General features: G+C 33.2%; 1 protein-coding gene across 1 annotated transcript in view; it reads right to left on the minus strand.

The window, feature by feature from the left end:
- Positions 1–1,098: 1,098 nt before the first annotated feature.
- CCSER1 (coiled-coil serine rich protein 1) overlaps positions 1,099–20,504 on the minus strand; it is a gene marked incomplete at both ends in the record, with an annotated part of 1,131,842 nt that continues 1,112,436 nt past the window's right edge. The window contains one exon of the mRNA XM_084233722.1: positions 1,099–1,584. Within this exon, the coding sequence (XP_084089848.1) occupies positions 1,099–1,584 (486 nt within the window). The remainder of the gene's footprint in view (positions 1,585–20,504) is intronic.

The raw sequence follows: 20,504 nt of genomic DNA on the forward strand, positions 1-20,504 counted from the left end.
AATATTTTACTTTTCTTGTAAACCTAGATGAATGAATATTCCTAATTCTGTATACTGGGCTAAATATAAACTGACATTTTATTCTTAAACTGACTGAAGAATACTTTACTTTATCATGTAAAGTCATTGACATAGGTTGCTGTATATGAAACAAAATTGGACATACATTTAAAAAAGTGGAAAAATTATAAATACAAGGAAAGTGAACTCAAATAATTTTCTTAAAATTTCCTTACTCTTAATTTTTAAAAATATGCTGATATCTTCATGACAGTGACTCAAAGAGATATTCATGGCATCCTTTATGCATCATTTGATAAAATTCAGCTAACTTTACCACCTCACTGTCTAAAGTCTTAGTACTTCAACATCAATAGCAAAAACTGAAAGCAAAATTTTCCAAAGATCAGAACTGTCATTCTCTATTTGGCTAGCAATTACTCAGTCTGAAATCCTTTGTGAACTAGTGTGAACTAAAAATTTAGAGGATAAAAGAAATAGCCTTTCTGCCTTAGTACGGCAAGAGAACTTGTATGTATGTAATAGAGAGGCAAACACATCTCTACGTTACATGCAAGCAAGCTTCATTCTTCAAATAAATACACCACCAAATATAAGACTTTGAAATCCCTCTTCTCTTCTTCTATAAACTATGCAATTTAATATTCTTTACAATGCCTTTATTTATTCCTCACGTCTATTTTCACAGTAACACCATTAAATGAACAGAGTGCTATTTGATATTAACCTTCTGCAACTTTGATGCACATCCATGACTCAATAAAATGAATGAGAATTAAATTATTGACTATAATAGCCTACAAGATGTTCCCATCATATACGTACATATGTGTGTGTGTGTACATAGATATGTCTATATATCTATATACATACACTCAAATATATATGTAAATTAAGTAAGGGCATTTCAAACTAATTTAATTAACATGCTGGATATCTTATCATAAAAAATTAATGCACAAGTCTTTGTTTATAACCAAAAGGTGAATTAGAAGTAGATGTACAGTTTAAACAAGCTATGTGAGAGAAACACTAACCATCTTTATCCTGCCTGGAGACAGCTATAGAGTGATTTAATCAACCATCCTGCTGGCCTAGAGTCTGCAGCTCAGTAGTATGTAAATTGTGATGAAGGAAAACATTCTTTCTGCTATACATGTGTAAAGAGATTGGCCCTCTTGGTGGCTGCCCAAACCTGCCAGTAAAAGTTGTATGCTGTCGGGTCACAGCAGCTTGGTCCTTTGGTTTCTCTGAGAATGTAGAAAGCCCTTCCATCTTAGCTGCTGGCTTCTGAGAATTCTGTGCCACAGTGGTCCGTAAATTCTGGGTGACCTCTGAAGTCGGGGTTTCAAAAGTTCCTCTTGAGTGTTTTATAACTTCCACTAGTCCCTTGTCCTTCAAAATATTACTTAAACATAGACTTGATAGTTGACAGGTCTTGTTTTTGTAGGGACTTGTCTGGTCAGAGGTCGAGTGTCTACAGTGGTCCTCGGTGGGAGTATGCATTGCTTTTTTGTCCCTTGTGCTGAGACTTTGGCTCACAATTCGATTTCGATATGTAGCCTGCAGTAAGGGCACAGAAAGAAAATATTGTCCTTTAAAAATATAAACAGAAACACAGTAATATTTTCATATTTGTATACAAAACACTAAATTTTCAGTAAGGCTTAAAACCAGTAGCATTTTCTATATTAAATTTCCATGGCACTATTACTATAAACAGTTATGAAATGGAAATTTTACTTCAAAAATGCATATTTGGGGGCAGACCGCGGGTGCAGGGAAGTGCCATCCCGACTCGCCATTTTAGAATAGGGATCTTTGCGTCCGGAACCTACCTAGACTGTGTGGAACTGGGAAAGGGCTGTCCCCACAGCCAGAGGTGAGCTGAAGGCCCCCACGAGCCAGACCCTGCCTGGAAGATTAGGAGCCCAGAGGGGGATCCAGTGATTTGGACCCCAGTGTGCAATCCAGCCACTGACAGGGCAGTGTGTGGGACCTCAAGACCCACCTCTGGAATTAAACAAATACAGAAGGAGGAGAATTCAAATAGGGAAGGGAGAAGTTAAGCAATCACTATTCACAAATGATATGATAATATACATAGAGAACCTCAAAAACTTCACAGATAAACTAATAAAACTAATCAATCAGTTTAATAAGTAGCAGGATACAAAGTCAACACACAAAAATCAGTAGCCTTCCTATACTCAAACAATACATCTGAAAAAGAAATCAAGAAAACAATCCTTTTTTTATTGAAACAAAAATAGTAAATTTGAGCTTTTATTTTCTTTTCATCTCTGTAATACTAATACCACAAAAATGCTTACCAAGCTCTTGAATGATTTAATGGAAAAAAAAACAAAAACAAATTGACACTCCACATAAGATCCACAAGTGTTAGAAACATCATGGGTGAAATAGTCTAAGAAAAAATAATCATTTCAGGATAAGAGAGACACTGCTAAATTCATCATGATAATTACTAGTAGTAATGGCTCTTTCTTGTTTCTGTTTCTGAAGATGATGCCTAAGAAAGCAGAGAAGGTAATGAAAACTTCATTTTTATTGCTTTAACATTACATTTGGGGAAATAGTCATCAATTTTAGAATCTGATCATCTTAACCATCCTGCAGTATTAAATTAAATTGAATATACAGTTTTAATAAAGACACATTGCAGGGGGCCTCCTCTGGTGGCGCAGCGGTTGAGCGCTGGGCTGTGAAGCTGCCCGCAGTCTTTGCAGCACTGGTTGGATCCCAGGCCTCTGGCGAGGGTCCCACATGGCAGCACAGACCTCTCCTGCCTCACCCACTTCTTCCCTCAGCAGTGTATTTCTCAGTCTGCCTGTTCTGTTCCCCGCTCTGGCTCTGGTGAATCCTCTCACCCTCCCTTGCTTCTGACTGTACCCAGTGCTTGTATAAATAAATAAATAAACCTTTAAAAAAAAAGACACATTGCAGGGATCAAATAACTGACTCAATAGGATCAAATAACGGCCAGCCTCAATGCTATTTCTTTGATATATATCTCATATCTAAAATTTATAGGTGGTCCTACTTTTAAAAGAAACAAAATGAAGGCCATTACACTCAATTTTTAAAGAAAATGCTTAATTAAATATTTTCCTTCTTCCCTCCCTCCTTTCCTCTTTTACTTCCGCCCTTCTTTCCTTTCCTTCTTTGTTTCTCGCTTTTTTTATAACCGTTAAGTTCAGAGATGCACTGCACATGAGAGCTTGCAAACAGCAGTGGCTGAGGGCAAAGATTTAGAGTCAAATATATATGGATTAATTTGTTCATATGATAAATAGTTATTGGCCATTACTGAGGCCCAGGCGTTATATTACACAATAGAAAACAGTGTTCCTTATAAAAGTTTTGCTGGTCTAACCTTTACACAGCTTGAGTCAATCTAGTGAATCAACTCGAATCAGACAATTTCTAGCTAAATGACATTGGCAAGTTACTTACTTAGTCTTCCTCAGTCTCCAATTTCCTTATCTGTGAAGATTTAGATTTATGCTACATATACATACATCTATGTAGATGTATGTATCTATATGTTGTTTGTAAGGAAAATGAGCCTTAGATCAGGCATTTTTCACCTTCCACACAACAGATGGGCCTTGCATTTGCAACCATGTACCAGCTGTGTGGCTATGAGCACACAAGGAGGCTAGGAGTTCAGCTGTTCTTCAGCCTCTCACTGTAGGGATCTCTCTTGCTTTGTCTGCCTGATTGTATATAATGTCCGTTTCAGCATTAAAGGTCTACAAACCCCACCAAAGGCTCCAGAGTTTTCTTTGCATCTGTGAGAACTGACGATAAACTTACCTAGTCTGGGATGGTTGCGCAACATTGTTAAAATCAAATGAACTATTGTGTATTAAATGCATAATATTTTACTTGGAACATGGTTATTTTGATGACAATAATAATAATATCAGAGTGAAAAATCTACCTAAATTGCTTTTTTTTAGATTTATTTATTTATACAAGAACTGGGGTACAGGTCAGAGGCACGGGAGGGAGGGTGAGAGAATTCACCAGAGAGAGCTGGGAGCGGAACAGGCAGAAGGACCGGGAGAGACAAGAGAGGTCTGCTGGGCCATGTGGGCTTCTCCCTGGCCTGCGGGGAATCAAACTTCTGCTGCAGAGGCTGTGGACAGCTTCACAGCTCAGTGCTCAACCTACTGTGCCACCGCCTGCGGGGAGGCCCTAAAAATTACTTTAATAGGTACTAATTTCATCCTGTAGAACAGATTTTGATACAAGTATTTGAAACAATAAACAGAAAATTTATTAGAGAGTATTCTCAGGCCCATCCCTGCAGGAAAATGAAGAAAGCAGGGTCTGACGCATGGGGAAGTAAACCTACACAAGTGTACTTCCTCAGATGATCACACAAGGAGACCTGAAGTGACTTCTCAATGTTGTCCCCAATTGGGCATGTAACCTTGCATCAGTAAGTTATTAGACATTGGTAGTTTCTAGGAAGTGGATGACATTTTGAGGGAATCTTTTTTTTTTAATTTTATATATTGTTTACATCATTCTTAATTTTTATACAATGTATGCTTCCTCATCTCAGGTTTAGTATCTATGAAATTCCCACCACCAATTTACCAGTGTACCTTAGTCCCTTGTGTTCTTCCCACCCCTGTTTTGCTCCTACTCCCTCCTCCCCCACCAGCAGAATGTATCTGGTTTATATTTGACTTTTGATTTTGATTTTTACTTTATTATAATTACTTTTTGAGGAGGGATTTTTTTTTTAATTGAAGCAACATTACATTGTAACATTAGATAAGTCTTAGGTATACATCATTAAAATTCAATATCTGTGTATACTACATTAAGTTCATCACTAAAACTCTGACAATTGACCACAATTTACTTACCACTAACCTGTTTCCTTCTGGTAACAACTCATCAGTATTATAGACTAAAAGCTATTATTTGTTATAATTTATTTCATCTATTTGGTTTCTTTGTAATATTACATGTGAGTGTGATTTTGTGTTTTCCTAATTATTCTGCTCTCAACTGTCATATTTTCAGCAACTGAGAAAATGCAGGTTTTAGTTGTGCAAGTGTGTATTGGGGGAAGGGAGAACTGGAAATTATCCCTTCAACATCCATTATATTTACTATCAGATTATGTATCTTGATCTACTATGGTCTATTTTGGCATAATGGAAACAACACTGAACCTTGGATGAAATGCTACTATTGAATTGTTTAAACTTGGATGAATAAGTTAATTTTGGGGGGCTTCATTTTCTCAGTCGATTGAAAAAGATGAGGAAAATAGGAGCTAGAAATTAGATCCTGAAGAAACTCTAACACTCCCTTCCAGTTCTAAAGTTCTATATTTAGAATATTTATTTGACATAAATTAGAACATGTATAGACAAAGGACAAATCCCTTTGAGTCTAATTATAAAAATTTTATTTTGGCATATAAATATATATTTATATTCAGCATATAAATATATATGTATATGTATATGCATATACATGTATATGCATATGTGTGTATGTGTGTATTTCTGGTTGCTCTAGTACAAAGATAAATAAACAATTCCCTCATCATAATGTTAATTGATGTTAATCCCTCTAAAGCTCCTGGGATGACATCCCCAAAGGAAATGTTCAGAGCATATGCCTAGTCACATCTTTTTCACATCTGGAATAAAGTTTTCTCAAATCCATGTTATTGTGTAGGTTTTTTTTAACCAATTTAGTTGGCATAAAAGCTTTATTAGCTAGTAGAGGATGAATGAATGCCAAATTTAGTGACTGATCAGTTAAGTATGAAGATTCTTACAAAATTAGTTCTTTATTTCCTTATATATTTTTCTTCCCATTTCTTTGCTGGAGCTTATAGTCTGCATTTTATTGAATTCAAGATGACCAATTTTAAAACACATTATTTTTTATACCTTTTAAGAAAAATAAAAAACACATGACACTCATTATAAAGAAATAAAAACCATCACCTTCTTCTTTTCTCATTTTACAATCTCTGTGACCCATTAATCACTTATAACAGCCTCTCATTGCAATTTTTTCTGTCCTCTGTTCCCTAACTTAGGTTTGACAGACAGTCCTTTTGCATTTAACTCAGTGTTACAGTTTCATTTACATGTGGGTATATTCTGTCTTTACATTTCATAAGACATTTGGTTTTTATTTTAGAAGAGAATATGGAATTGAACACAGCCCAATTATAATTTTTTCACTAATATCAGTTATATTCTAATCTAATCATTTATTTCCTTGGTTTTGTGCGTGCAAAGTAACATTTGCTATAATAGTAAATCATAGAGAAAAGGAGGTTTATTACATATAAAAATTGCTTTATAACTGATGCAAAATAGAAACCCAAGAATAATGCCAATGTGCATAGTTTAATTTTCAATAAGGCAGAATGACATATGGCTAGAACTAATGGGGGAGGGGAACAATATTACGGTCGCTGATTAATGAGTTTCATTGTTTTGTTTTGTTTTTTTCCTAAAGTTTTTCTTTTTCTCTCTTTGTGAACTGTAGTGGTAATTGTCAAAAATGTTATTAGGCAACAACTTCCTATGAAAGTTTCTTGCACAGATTACAACTAAGTACATGATTTTTTTGGTTGATTTTAAAATTTGTTTTTCTCCAAATATCCTGCCCTTAATTAAAAAAAAAATGATTTATGACTACAATTGTGTTAAAGGAATAAAATACTTGAAACATTTCCAATAGCCAGGCACAGAAAATATTACATTAAATAAATTACTAATGTTAAATAATATTTTAACAAAAATTATAAAGATTACTGAAAATATTAGCATTATAATTTGAATTCAAGTTAAAGAAGAGAGAAATATAAAGGTATGTTAAAGTGAACCAGTATTTGGCCAGAGTTCTTCTGTTCAGAGAAACAATATAGTAACTTTTAGGTGGATAATTCACACTAAAAAAAACATACCTTAAGTTAACATCCATCACCTTACAAAGATACAATTTGTTTTTTCTTGTGAAAGAAATTTTAAGATCTATCTTCTTTGTAACCTACATATAGGCAGTGTAGTATGTTAACTACAGTTACCATTTTGTACATTACATCCCGATATTCATTTTATAACTGGAAATTTTTACCTTTGGACCACCTACAGCCATTTTACCCATCACCCATTCCCCATCTCTGTCAGCCATCAATCTGTTCTCTGGGTCTATTAGATGTATTTTTTTTTCTATTTTTGATTCTGCCCATACGGTTGATCATGTGGCGTTTTTCATTTCTCTGACTTATATCACTTAGCATAATGCACTCAAGATCCACTTGTAAATAGCAAGATTTGATTATTTTTGTGATTGAAATATATTCCATTGAATAAATACATATGATGTATATACTTATATGAATATGTCACATGCATATCACATATGAATATTATGAGTAATGTTAATATATACATGCATAGATACATACATGCATATATGCATGCATGTATTCTGTATCCAGTAACCCATGGATGGGTACTCAGGTTGTTTTCATACCTTTGCTACTATAAACAGTTATACAATGGACATGGTACATATATCTTTTCAAATTAGTGTTTTCATTTGCTTAAGACAACTATGCAGAAGTGGAATTGCTATATCACATGATAGATGCATTTTCAATTTTGAGGAACCTAAATATATTCATAGAGGATACAAAAGTTTCTATTCCTACCTATAGGTTTTCCACGTCTTTAATAATCCATTTTTTTTCCTTTTCTTTTTGATAATGGCCATTCTAACAGGTATGAACTAATATTACAGTGTGGTTTTGACTTGAACTTCTTTAGTAATTAGTGAAGTCTAGTATCATTTCTTATAACTGTTAGCAATCTGTTATCATCTTTGAAAAAAACAGTTCTGCCTCCCCTTTTTTATTAGATTGTTTCTTTTCTTTTGCCATTGAATTTTATGAGTTTTTTTTTTGTTGTTGTTGTTGTTTGTTTTTTGCGGGGGGTAATACTAAGCGCTTGCATATATGATGCAAATATATTCTCCTGTTCCTTAGGTTTCCTTTTATATGAAGAACTTTTTAGTTTAATGTACCACTATTCGGTAATTTTTGCTTGTGTTACTTTTACATTTGGTATCAGATTTTAAAAAAAAATAAAAATTATCAACAGACCTACATGAAAAACATATCCATGTTTTCTTCTAAGACTTTCATTGGTTTAGGTAATATATTAAATTCTTTGATCAATTTTGATTTAACTTTGTGTATGTTTTCATTCATTTGCATATCTCTCTTTCATTTTCCCAGAACAACTTCTGAAGAAACTGTCCTTTCCCTGGGCTTCTTTATTACAATTAAACTGACCAGATATTTGAAGGTTTGTTTCCAGTTTTCTATTCTGTTCCATTGATCCATGTGCCTGGTTTTATGTCAATACCATTCTATCTTAGTATATAATGTGAAATCAGGAAGCATGATATCTCCAGCTTTGTTCTTCTTTCTCTCTCTATTTTTTAAAGATTAATTTATGCATACAAGTACTGGGTTACAGGCCAGAAGTCCAGGGATTCACCAGAGACAGAGTGGAGAACAGAACAGGCAGACTGACTAAAATACACTGCTGAGGGGAGCAGCGAGTGAGACAGGAGAGGTCTGCTCTGCCATGTGGGTAGTTCTCTGGCTGCCTGGGATCAAACCTATGCTGCAGAAGCTGTGGGCAGCTTCACAGTGCTGTGCTTACCCCTTGTGCCACCAGTGAGGCCCTGATCTTCTTTCTCAAAATTGCTATGGCTATGCAGGTTTTTTTGTGAATCCATTCAAATTTTATGATCAATTTTTTCTAATTATGTGAAAAATGACACTGAAATTTAATAGGGAATATGATGAACTTGTGGATTCCTTTGGGAGTATGGATATGTAAACAATATTAACTTTTCCAATCAATGAACATAGGCTATTATTGTATTTATTTGAATTCTTCAATTTGTATAATCAATGTCTTAGAGATTTTTCCCATCTTGGTTCATTTTATTCCTGGGTATTTTATTCATTATGTTATAATTATAAATTTTAAATGGGATTTCTTTCTTAATTTCTCATTTCTGATTATTCATCATTAGTGTCTAAAAATCCAAGTGAATTCTCCTATACCAAATTTTCCTATTAGTTATAGATACAAAAAATTTCAACAAATTATTAGAAAAGCAATTCAAAACTACTTTAAAGGTGGGCCTCCCTAGTGGCACAGGCGGTTGAGCGCCATGCTGTGAAGCTGTCCACAGCCTCGCAGCTCCGGTTCGATCCCCAGCCACTGGGGGAGGGTCCCACATGGTGCGCAGACCTCTCCTGCCGCGCCCACTGCTCCCTTCAGCAGTGTATTTCGTCAGTCTGCCTGTTCTTTTCCCTGCTCTGTCTCTGGTGAATCCTCTCAACCTCCCGTACATCTGGCCTATACCCCTGTTCTTGTATAAATAAATAAATAAATCTTAAAAAAATAAAATAAAATAAAGGGACTATCAGCACAATTAAATGGGATTTATTCTAGGGAAACAATGTTGGCTCAATATTCACAAGCCAGAGTACATAGTAGAGCTCATTAACAAAATAAGAAATATAATTTATATGATTTTCTCAATAGATGCAGATTAAAAATATCTGACAAGGGCCTCCCCAGTGACACAGCGGTTGAGCCCCGGCTGCTCCCCGGCCACCGGAGGAGGGTCCCACATGGCGCGCAGACCTCTCCTGCCGCCCACTGCTCCCCTCAGCAGTGTACCTCGGTCCTTCTGCCTGCTCTGCCCTGCTCTGGCTCTGGTGAATTCTCTCACCCTCCCGCACTTCTGAGTGTACCCAGTGCTTGTGTAAATAAATAAATAAATCTTTAAAAATAAAAAAATCTGAAAAATCAACATCTGGGCTTCCCTGGTGATGCAGGGGTTAATATCTCAGCATTATGAAGCTATTGCCAGCCACTGCGCATGAGTTCAATCCCTGGTCAGAGAGCTAACCCACATGACACAGCAGACCTCTCCTGTCTCTCCTGCTGCTCCCCTTAGCAGTGTTTTTCAGTAGATCTGCCTGTTCTGTCCCTCACTCTGTCTCCGGTGAATCCTCTCTCCCCAGCACTTAAAGCCTACTTTTCAGTTCTTATATGCATAAAGAAATAAAAATAAATCTTAAAAAAAATCAACATCCAATTATGATAAAAACACTCAAAAATAGGTGTAGAGTGAATGCACCTCTGCATAATAAAGAACACATATGACAATTACATAGCTAAATAACACTCAAAGAAGAGCAAAATATCTTTCCTTTAAGGTGAGAAACAAAATAAGTGTGCCCTATTTCAACATAATATTGGAAGTTCTGCCAGACTAAATAAGCAATAAATTAACCAGTCTTTTAAATTTTACAGGAAGAAACACGAATGATACTTTTCACAGATAATTTGATATTGTATATTGAAAAGCTTAAAGAATCCACCAAGAAAATCTGTTAAACTTTTGTGTACTTGAAAGGAATGAAGAAAGTATACTCTATTGCTTTTTGATGGAATATTCTGTATATATCTAATTCTTTCTGGTCAAAATTTTCATTTAAGGTCAATGTTTCATATTGATTTTCTGCCTGGATTACAATCCACTGATACAAGTGTGGCATTAAATTGTACTATCATCATTGTTTATCTGTTTATTTCTCCCTGAATTTCTATTATGACATAACAAACTCTATAATCACATATCAATTTGTCACAAATATGTCAAAATGTAAATCTAAACAAAAGTAATAGAAACTCACAATACTATGATGTCAAGAAGCCATCTCTATTACTGTTAAATACTCTACAAAAATTATTAATCACTGCATTAATTATTAAATTATTAAATTAAATATTAAATATAAGTATTTTCCATTTTTATTATATTTTTAAAAAGTCTTAAATTGTTTTGTTGTCATTTATCCCTAATATGACCTAGATATATCATAGAATTTTGTATGTTAAAAACAAAATTGGGGGGGCCTCCCTGGTGGCACAAGGGGTTAAGACACAACCTATGAAGCTGTCTGAAGCCTCTGCAGCACAAGTTCAATCCCCGTCCAGCTAGGGAGCAACCCACATGGCGCAGCAGACCTCTACTGACTTGCCTGCTGCTCCCCTCAGCAGTGTACTTCAGTCGATCTACCTGTTCTGTTTTCCACAAGGTCTGTGGTGAATCCTCTCACCCCCTATACCCCTGGCCTGTACCCCAACTCTTATATACATAAATAAATCTTTAAAAAAAACCCCACAAAACTGGATTTTGTATTATAGAATTTTACTTGTGCATATATTTTATATCTTGAATGTGAACACATTTCCTTCTAAAACACAAATAAAGTATATTCTATAGACACTTTTAAATAATAATGTGTAATATTCCCTCACTGTGCTTTCAACTTAATTTTGATCTTCACTATTATTTTCTTCCTATCCAGTTAATCCTGGAAACCTTCATAAGGGTCTCTGTGATATATTTTCTTTATATGAATTTCAGTATTTTTTCTATTTCTTTGAAGAATGCCATTGACATTTTGGGTAAAATATCATTTTAACAATGTTAATTCTCCCAATCCATGAACAGGGAGTATTTTCAATAACGTTATGCCTTATTCTATTTCTTTTAACAATGTTTTATAGTTTTCATTGTATAGGTCTTTGTAACCTTTGTTAAGTTTACTTTGTTAAGTTTGTTCCCAGGTATTATTTCTTTCAGGTGTAATTGTAAATAGGGTAGTTTTCTTAATGTATCCATTTCTAGCTCATTGCTTGCACAATGAGCAATCACTATTACATCATTTTTGTATATTGATTTTATACCCTGTCACATTGCTGCGTTGATTTATTGTTTCCACAATTTTTTCAGGGGTGTCACAACAGTTTTAATACAGAACTAAAAAAGAACCCAAATAACCAAAGAAAAATTGACAAAAAAGAAAAGAATGGGGCTATCAGAATCCTACACTCAAATGATGCTACAAAGCTGTAGTAATCAAAAACAATATGGTACTGGGATATAAGCGTATATAGAGACCAATGGAATAGAATGTAGAGTCCAGAAATAAACACACATTTAAAAGGACAATTAACCTATTACAAAGGAGCCAAAAGGAGACATTGGAGAAAATAAAGGCTCTTCAATAAATGATATTGAAAACACTGGACAATCACATGCAAAAGAATGAAAGTAGACCACCATAGCATAGCATACATAAAAATTAAGTCAAAATGGATAAAGGACTTTGGTATAAGTCCTGAAATTATAAAATTCACAGAGGAAAAGAGGCAAAACATTCCATGACATAGGCTTCAGTGATTTCTATGTATTCTCTCCCTTAGCAAGTAAAACAAAGATAACTCATGGTGAAAGGTGCTATTGTTAAAACAAAAATACACCCTACTTAACAAATGTAAATATCTGCACACTACATAGCTGATAAAGGACAGCTGATATCCAATATCTACAAAGAAATTATACAACCAGACACAAGAAAACATATAACCCAATCAAAATATGGGCAGAAGAGTTAAATAGGTACTTCTCCAAAGAAGACATGCAGATGGCAACAGGCACATGGAAAAATGGCTCATTAAACTTATCATTAGGGAAATGAAAATCAAAGCCATAATGATATGCCCTCTCATACCTATGAGAATGGCCCATATCAAACTAGAAACACCAAGTGTTGGTGGGGATGTGGACATAAAGGTACATTCTTTCACTGTTCTTGCATATTTAAACTGGTCCAGTCTAAATGGAAAATTGTATAGCAGGTTCTCAAATAATTAAATGCCAATTAATTAAATTAAATAATTAAATTAAACAATTTCATTCCTAAGTATCTACAATAATTTGAAGGAATAGATATATTCTTATTTTCATTGCAAAACTATTTATAATAACGGAGATATATGGAAATAAACTAAGTGCCCAAAGATAGATTAGTGGATTAGGAAGAGGTGGTATATATCTGAAATAGAATACTACTAAGCCATAAAAATATACACTTACCATTTGTATAAAACATGATCAGAACTAGAGAGGATTATGCTAAGTGGAATAAGTCAAAAATAGAAAGATGCATATTGATTATATTCAGGTGTATGTGGAATATAGAGAAACAGAGCAAAAGGCTAGATAAAGCCAACCAATAATAAATCTTAGAAATCCAACAGTTGAACTGAGGCTACCAGAGGTAATGGGGCTTGGGAGAAAACAAAATAGAAAAGGAGCACAATGGATTATTGTGGAGAGCTGTGGGTTTCTGTTGATGGGTGTGATATGGTAACAATGCCTGAAAGGGATGATCTTACAACTCCAGGTCATATACAATATCATAAGTCAATGTCACGTAAAAAAAAAAGGAAATAATAATAAGAAAATAAAAATAAATAAAAATGTTCTAAGAAATTAAAATTAAAAAATAAAAAGGTGCTAACTATTCCATAAATTATGAACTAAATATTATTTAATGTTTTTTGTAAATTCTCTTGAAAGTTTAAGTGTGTATAATGACACATTTTAGAAAAGAAATAAATGGAAATGTTTTGTACATAACACTCTTCACATTGAAGCACTCCATCTTAAAGGGACATTTCATCCTCGTTTTACAAGATGGCTACTATAGTGTTCTAATCAAACGTAACATCTATGGAATCAACTATTGGAGGAGACATAAAGATACTGTCTTGTACAACTGCATCATGCTAGTTTCTTACTAGTTTTATTGAAGTCCATAGTGTCTTTAACCATGAGCTCATCAGAAAATTTAAAGTTGTTTAACACCTGTAGGGTGTGATCCTATACTTCTATACTTCTATACTTCTGAATACAATATTTTAAATCATGTAAAATGAACAGCTTTTTAAAAATAAAGTTGTACAAAATAATTTAAAATTAAGCCAAGGAAAAGACAATGGTAAAATTGCTGTTCTTGAGAAAGTTTTATTTGACTTTATAAAATTTGAGAAAAGTCTTGAATCATGGACAAATCAAAAAAAAATAATACAACAAAATACAGCAAGGTAGTGGTAAATGTTTTCAAGAAGACCTACTTGTCTATATGGCACCCAGTGATTAAAAGAACTAGGGTGGCAAGGGATTCTTAAATATGCTAACTTCAAAAGTATTTTCATTATTATTTTACATTTTTAATAATTTTATAATTGAATTAATTAATTAGAAGCAGCCAATTCACTTTACCTTGGACTTTATTTAAAAGGTTAGCAAAGCTTTAGTGAATATGATCTGTCAAGATATGTGTTGTTCTCTAGTATTATTATTGTCAATCCCTCTTATGAAAAAAATGTATATGTTTTAATGACAAGAAACTGAAACCTTTACATTTAACTACTTCAGGATTCCAGGAGTAATGGGTAGCAGAATGTGAAGTGGAACACAAACATTTGGATTTGAGAATCCAAACTCCTTGTCAGTACTTTCTCAACCACAACCTTATTTACATTTAGGGATATATTATTCCTTGTTGTATGGAACCCTTATGCATTACATGATACTCAGCAACATCCCCTGCCCATACCTGTGATTAGTATTTGCACCCAGCTATGACAACTAAAAATGTCTCCAGAAATTTTCAAATTAACTCTGCTGGCAAAGTTGACCCCAGCTTAGAATAATTGGCCTAAACTATAACACTGTCTTAAATTAGACAGAGAGGTAACTAATGAGATACCTTTCAAAAAAGAAAAATAATATGTGCAAATTGCTATATTTTATCAATTAATCCATAGTTTAATATTCAATTAATGATGCAATAACTTCATTTATATTGCATAATCAATTATTTTTTTTTAAATTTTAGCTACAAAACATATAATGCTTACTATGTGCCAGAATAGACACTCTTCTGGATTATTATAATTACTAATTTCTTATTAGTAATTGGCCCATTTATTAAACAAATTCAATGTGCTAATAAATGTTGTAAACATTTATAAATATAAAACTTTTCAACAACAGTAGTAGTACTATATGAGTATAGTACTTAAGATCCAAATGTTTCCTCATTTATATTAGTCAGGGAAGCATTAGTTTTCTAGGGAGTATAATTAGGCTTCATCTAACTCGGTACTCTAACAAAAGTCTTAAAAACTAACTTCCTCTACATGTTGTGTATGGAAAAAGTTAATGAAGAGTCATGGATTACTTAATAAGAAAATGACCCTCTAATCTATGGGTGTGAAGTAAATCATGAGACTTAATATGTGCCTCTTTCTCAATGACAACCACTGAACTATCCATATGAATTCAAACTATGTTTGTTAATAACAGATTGTCATAAACTAGTGATTATTAAGGAAGAGGATTTCTAAAAAGGGTCTAAGTACAAGTCATTTCTCTGTGGAGACTTCAGCACATTGTGGCATCTGTCTGTCTCCTTAGATGTGGAATCAGGTTTCAGTGATAAGGAGTTTTGCTAAAGGTCTAAGGAACATAATAGCACAGAGATATTGTACACAGAAGAAGTTCCTGCTTCACAAGCAGGAAGCTTTCTAATAAGTTCAAATAATAATCAAAAAGAAACATTCAAAGGTCCTGGCAGACAAAAACCTATTTTTTTTCAGATTGCACAAATTACCTAAAGGAAATTGTGTAGAGTTAAATTACTTCTTCTAACTCAATCTCATTCCTAAATTCTTTAGGGGTTACTAAATCCTCCTGGTGAGCATTAAGGATTCAGCCAAGGTTAGAGGACTTACACAAGATAAGTGAGGTGAATGTTAATAAGGTTGGCCAAAGGCTGAATTCAAAAGAGAAAGGTCAGGAATCGCTTTACCTTTGTGTGAAAAGTGAAAACATTCAGCAGTTTTCTCTTAAGCCACTAGGCATATGCTTGGCTGTTATTCTTAGAACTGGAATTTAAAACTCTGGGCAGTATTAAATCCTGAGGAACTAAAGAGCTGTCTTTCACTTAAAAAAAAAAAAAAAAGGTGTGTGTGTGTGTGAGAGAGAGAGAGAGAGAGAGAGAGAGAGAGAAAGAGAGAGGGAGAAGAGAAAGTGTGTATATGAGTGCATGTGTGTGTGAATGTATGTGTGTGAGTGCATGTATGTGGATGTAAGTTTGTATATGTGAGTGTGTGTGTGAGAGAAAAAGTGTGTATGTGTGTGCAAGTGTATGTGTGAGTGTGTGTGGGTGTTATAACCCACTCTATATGAAAAATTCTCCTTACTTCAAAGGTGATTTAAGGGAGAATTTCAAAAAATTACTGCCTATAACAGCATTAAGGGTTTATGATTAGGGACTAAAAAGAAACCCAAGAAAGTATAATGCTGCACAATCGATATTCTAGAAATATGATTTATAAATGAAAAATGATAAGGATTTAAACTTATTTTATATGACTAAGGGATATGAAAAGTAGATAAATTTATATGTTTTCACAGTATGAAGTAAACCATGATATCCAATGCATAAAAACAGGAACTTGTGATAGTCTACTATGGCAATGACATGAGAAATGAGTGTCTTGTCTAGACCCCAAACACAGCACCTTGGCATATAGTATATTGTGAAATTTTCTTTGATGAAAATAGCATTCAAAAACTAATCTCAAAAATTCTCATACTCACATAATACCGTTTGTGTGAATAATTCAAAGGCCTTGTAGTCAATTCTGAATTGATGATAGAAATACCTCTTGTATGTGTATATATATGATATATATGTATAATTAATAATCTAGCTTATTGTTTATTCATCTTGCTTTCTTGTACATATTAGCATGATTAAAATATCATGCGCCCATCAATTCCTTTCTTAGATGATTGTATCTTATAAGCGAACTTGCGATTAAGCCCTTCTGGGAGACTTCTAAAAGTAAGTCATGATTACCTAACTAGGGATAACATGTGAAATGAAGTGATATAAAAATGCAGTGATTTCACACTGTTCAGCTGTTGTTTTATCAGTACAATGTAAATCAAGTTGCTTTTAGTAATATTTGACTCACGGAATAAACACAGACATAATTAAGTGGATGGTATAATTGGAGGATACTACAAATGAAAATATAATTATAGCATCTCACCTACAGTATAAATTTAATTGTCATAAATTGCTTTTACATAAAGTATTCTAATTTATCTCTGCAAATGTATATTAAGATTGGTCCCAGAAACTTCACTTACATTATAGAAAAGGAATACTGAGACTATTAAAAATAATTGGCTTTATCAAGGTGAATCAAGTCACATTATGAGGTCTTTGAATTCCAAGTTCTGTATTTTATGCTAACATTTTATATCAACATTTTTTTAATAAATATGTTTCTAGATTCTCTTATTGGTACTAAACTCTCACCTTTGTGTAATTTTCTTTTTTTTTTAATATCCTAGGGTTTATTACACTAACCATGCCCAAGAACCACATAGAAATTTCTTCCAGATAACTTTCAGTATACCATTATAGTCATCAGTCATTTAAGTCTTTGTTTGAATCAGTTTATTAGATTCTTCCTCAAGAAATGGGTTTGAAAAGAAACATGGGAAGTGGAGGGACCCAGATGATTTAGGTAATATGTAAGAAATGGGAGACAGAAAGTAGACTAATAATAAAATTCAATCCACAATCCCCCCCAACAAAATATCATCAAGTTTGTTCATATGAAAAAACTATTGGTCTAAGTATACCAGATCTCTGGCATGTCTCATCGAATTCATTGAACCATATTCACAATATTCTTTCATTATTTGAATTTAATTATTTTGATTCAGTGATATCCAGATTTAGAAAAAAATATCAAAGATTTACTTCAAATGTGATTTTACATTTCTATTCATTTTGTATTAACTTTGCCTATAGTTTCTTATAATAACAAACACTATTCAAAGTTGACAGAATGCCATTTAAATATTGTCAGGGGATATATAGAGATAGTGATAGACAAAAAAAAAAAAAGAAACGTTTACACTTGATGATTTGTTGACATAATCCTATTTTGAAGTCTTTCAAAGACTTCACAATATAAAAAAGAATAGTAGAAACATACAAAGTACACAAAATGGTTTAGGATTTGTGATAAATAATATTCATTTTTATCTAGCATCTGATTTTCTGAGACACAGCAGGGAATGAATTTCAGGTATAGAAAGTTTTGGTAAGGGTATCATTACCTACAACATAAAACCAATTTATGAAAGAAGCATGGAATTTCAAAAATATATTCTTTCACATTTGAAGAGTTGAGCCTTGGAGATAAGAGGTTTATGTAATAATAGCAATTTTTCAAATAGTCAACCATTTTATCATACTTAAGATGAGTTTATGGTATTAGATACACTAGAGAGTATAAAAAAGAAATTTTGAAGTTATTTTTTTTTCTTTTGAAACATTGCTGTATCAAAGCAAATGCTTTTCTTTATAAACTCATGTAACTTCAAATAATCAGGTTATCAGCTTTAAAGTTAGTCATCCTTAAAAATAAGTAAAATTGATTTTTTAAATAGGAAAAATCAACAAAACACAACCTATAATGATTGACATAAAACTTAAAAATTGCTAATTTCTAAAAATACATTGTGAATTATTTTCATTATATTAACGCCATTTTGTCATCTTATCAATTTTAAATATTACCTCTTGTCCATTGAAAAAATAAATATTTTCATACGTTAGAATTCAATATATGTCAAGACTAAATTTGTGTCTTTTAATTCCTTCATTTTACAAGAAAGCTGTGGTTAAAATGACTAAGTCGCTTGTCTGCCAGATAATATAAAGACTATAGTGGCAGTCAACAACTGCTACCAGATTTCCTGAAGCATTATTTACTGTTTGCATGCAGAACCTATCAATCTTCATTTGTGCACAGATATGAATTGTGCATTTGATGTAGGAAATGTAAGGACAAAAGGATTTGCGTTGGTATATTTAATGATAATATAGCCATTATGCTCTATTTTAGCATACTCGTGAACTATAAGTATGAAGTTAGAGTAATATCTGTTAACTTTGTGGGTAAAAAGAATGGATATATAAAAAAAATTCTTAGAGTAGTACAAAGAAGTATTTCGTGTTGAAATGATGAGACATGAAGGACAAGGGTAAATATGTGATGATAGTCTAATTATGTATGTGCTGATCTTTGCAAGCTGAGTTCTTCTATGATAGACTATTTAAGGGACAACATGATAACAGGGTGTTAGATTAGGGTAGATTTATCTGAATTTGTTTAGATTGATGGCATCTAGGGCAAAAAAAAATATATATATATATTTTTTTTTTCTGGCTACAGAGGAAATGTCTCCTGCTTTTCAATAGGGCCTATTTTGAAAGATCCAGATGATAGAATTAAAAGATTGAGATGAATCCATATCCTGGCTATGGAAAGGATGGTTTTTACTCTAACATCAGGACAAATTGAGACAAAGTGGATGATGCTATGCTAAGGTAACGAGTGAGTTCTCCAAGAAAACTTTTCAGTAGATTGTGAATGTGCTGTTCTGAATTTTCTGAGCAATTTCCCTCAGTCATTAATGGGAGATCTCAGAAATGTTAAAATCTTAAACTGGTGTGGTGAGGGGTTAAGCACAGCACTGTGAGTCTGTCCACAGACTCTGCAGCAAGAGTTCCATCCATGGCCAGCCAGGGAGCTACCCACATGGTGAGCAGAACTCTTCTGTTTCACCTGCTGCTCCCCTCAGCAGTGTACTTCAATCAATACGCCTGTTCTGTTCCCTATTCTGTCTCTGGTGAATCCCCTCACCTCACACTGCACCTCTGGCCTGTACCCCAGTTCTTGTATGCATAAATAAATAAATCTTTAAAAAATATATTAAAATGGTCAGAGAAAAGACAGAGAGAGTAAATCTCACTTTAACAGGCTTTGTTAAAATTTCTCATTCCCTTTGGTTCTTTCTTTCTACCTTCACATTTTATTCTTTCATTCATTTATCCATTCACTCTGTGTAGAAACTAAAAAATATAAATATAATGTGAGATTCAAAGATATCAGATATATAGTCCAAGTTCAGGAACTTCCTGTTCCTTAACTATAAACCAATAATTGAGATTAACTAAATCACTACAGTAATAAAACAAATGTGTCTCAAGTCAATTATATAATAAAAATAAGCATTATTATACTATGTGTATATTTCTTTTTTAATGAGAAATGCCTATTTTATTTTAGCTTCTTTTAATTTTTTTATTTTATATATTTATGCCATTTTTCATTTTTGTACAATGTGTACATTTTCAAATAGTTGCTTTAATTCCACACTGTGCTCTCAAATAAATTTTCCACAATGAATATAATTTGGAAAAATCCAATATTAAGAAAGCATCCTTAGCATTAAGAATAAGGAGTAGGTAGGTACATACAAAGTCTATTTTGGAAAATATTTCAATTTCCTTCTAAGATGTAATAGGATTGTTACACAGAGATTGAGCCAGATAATATTATGCATGCAAGTTG

The sequence above is a fragment of the Talpa europaea genome (genome assembly GCF_964194135.1).
Source record: "Talpa europaea genome assembly, chromosome: 5".
Classification (NCBI taxonomy): domain Eukaryota; kingdom Metazoa; phylum Chordata; class Mammalia; order Eulipotyphla; family Talpidae; genus Talpa; species Talpa europaea.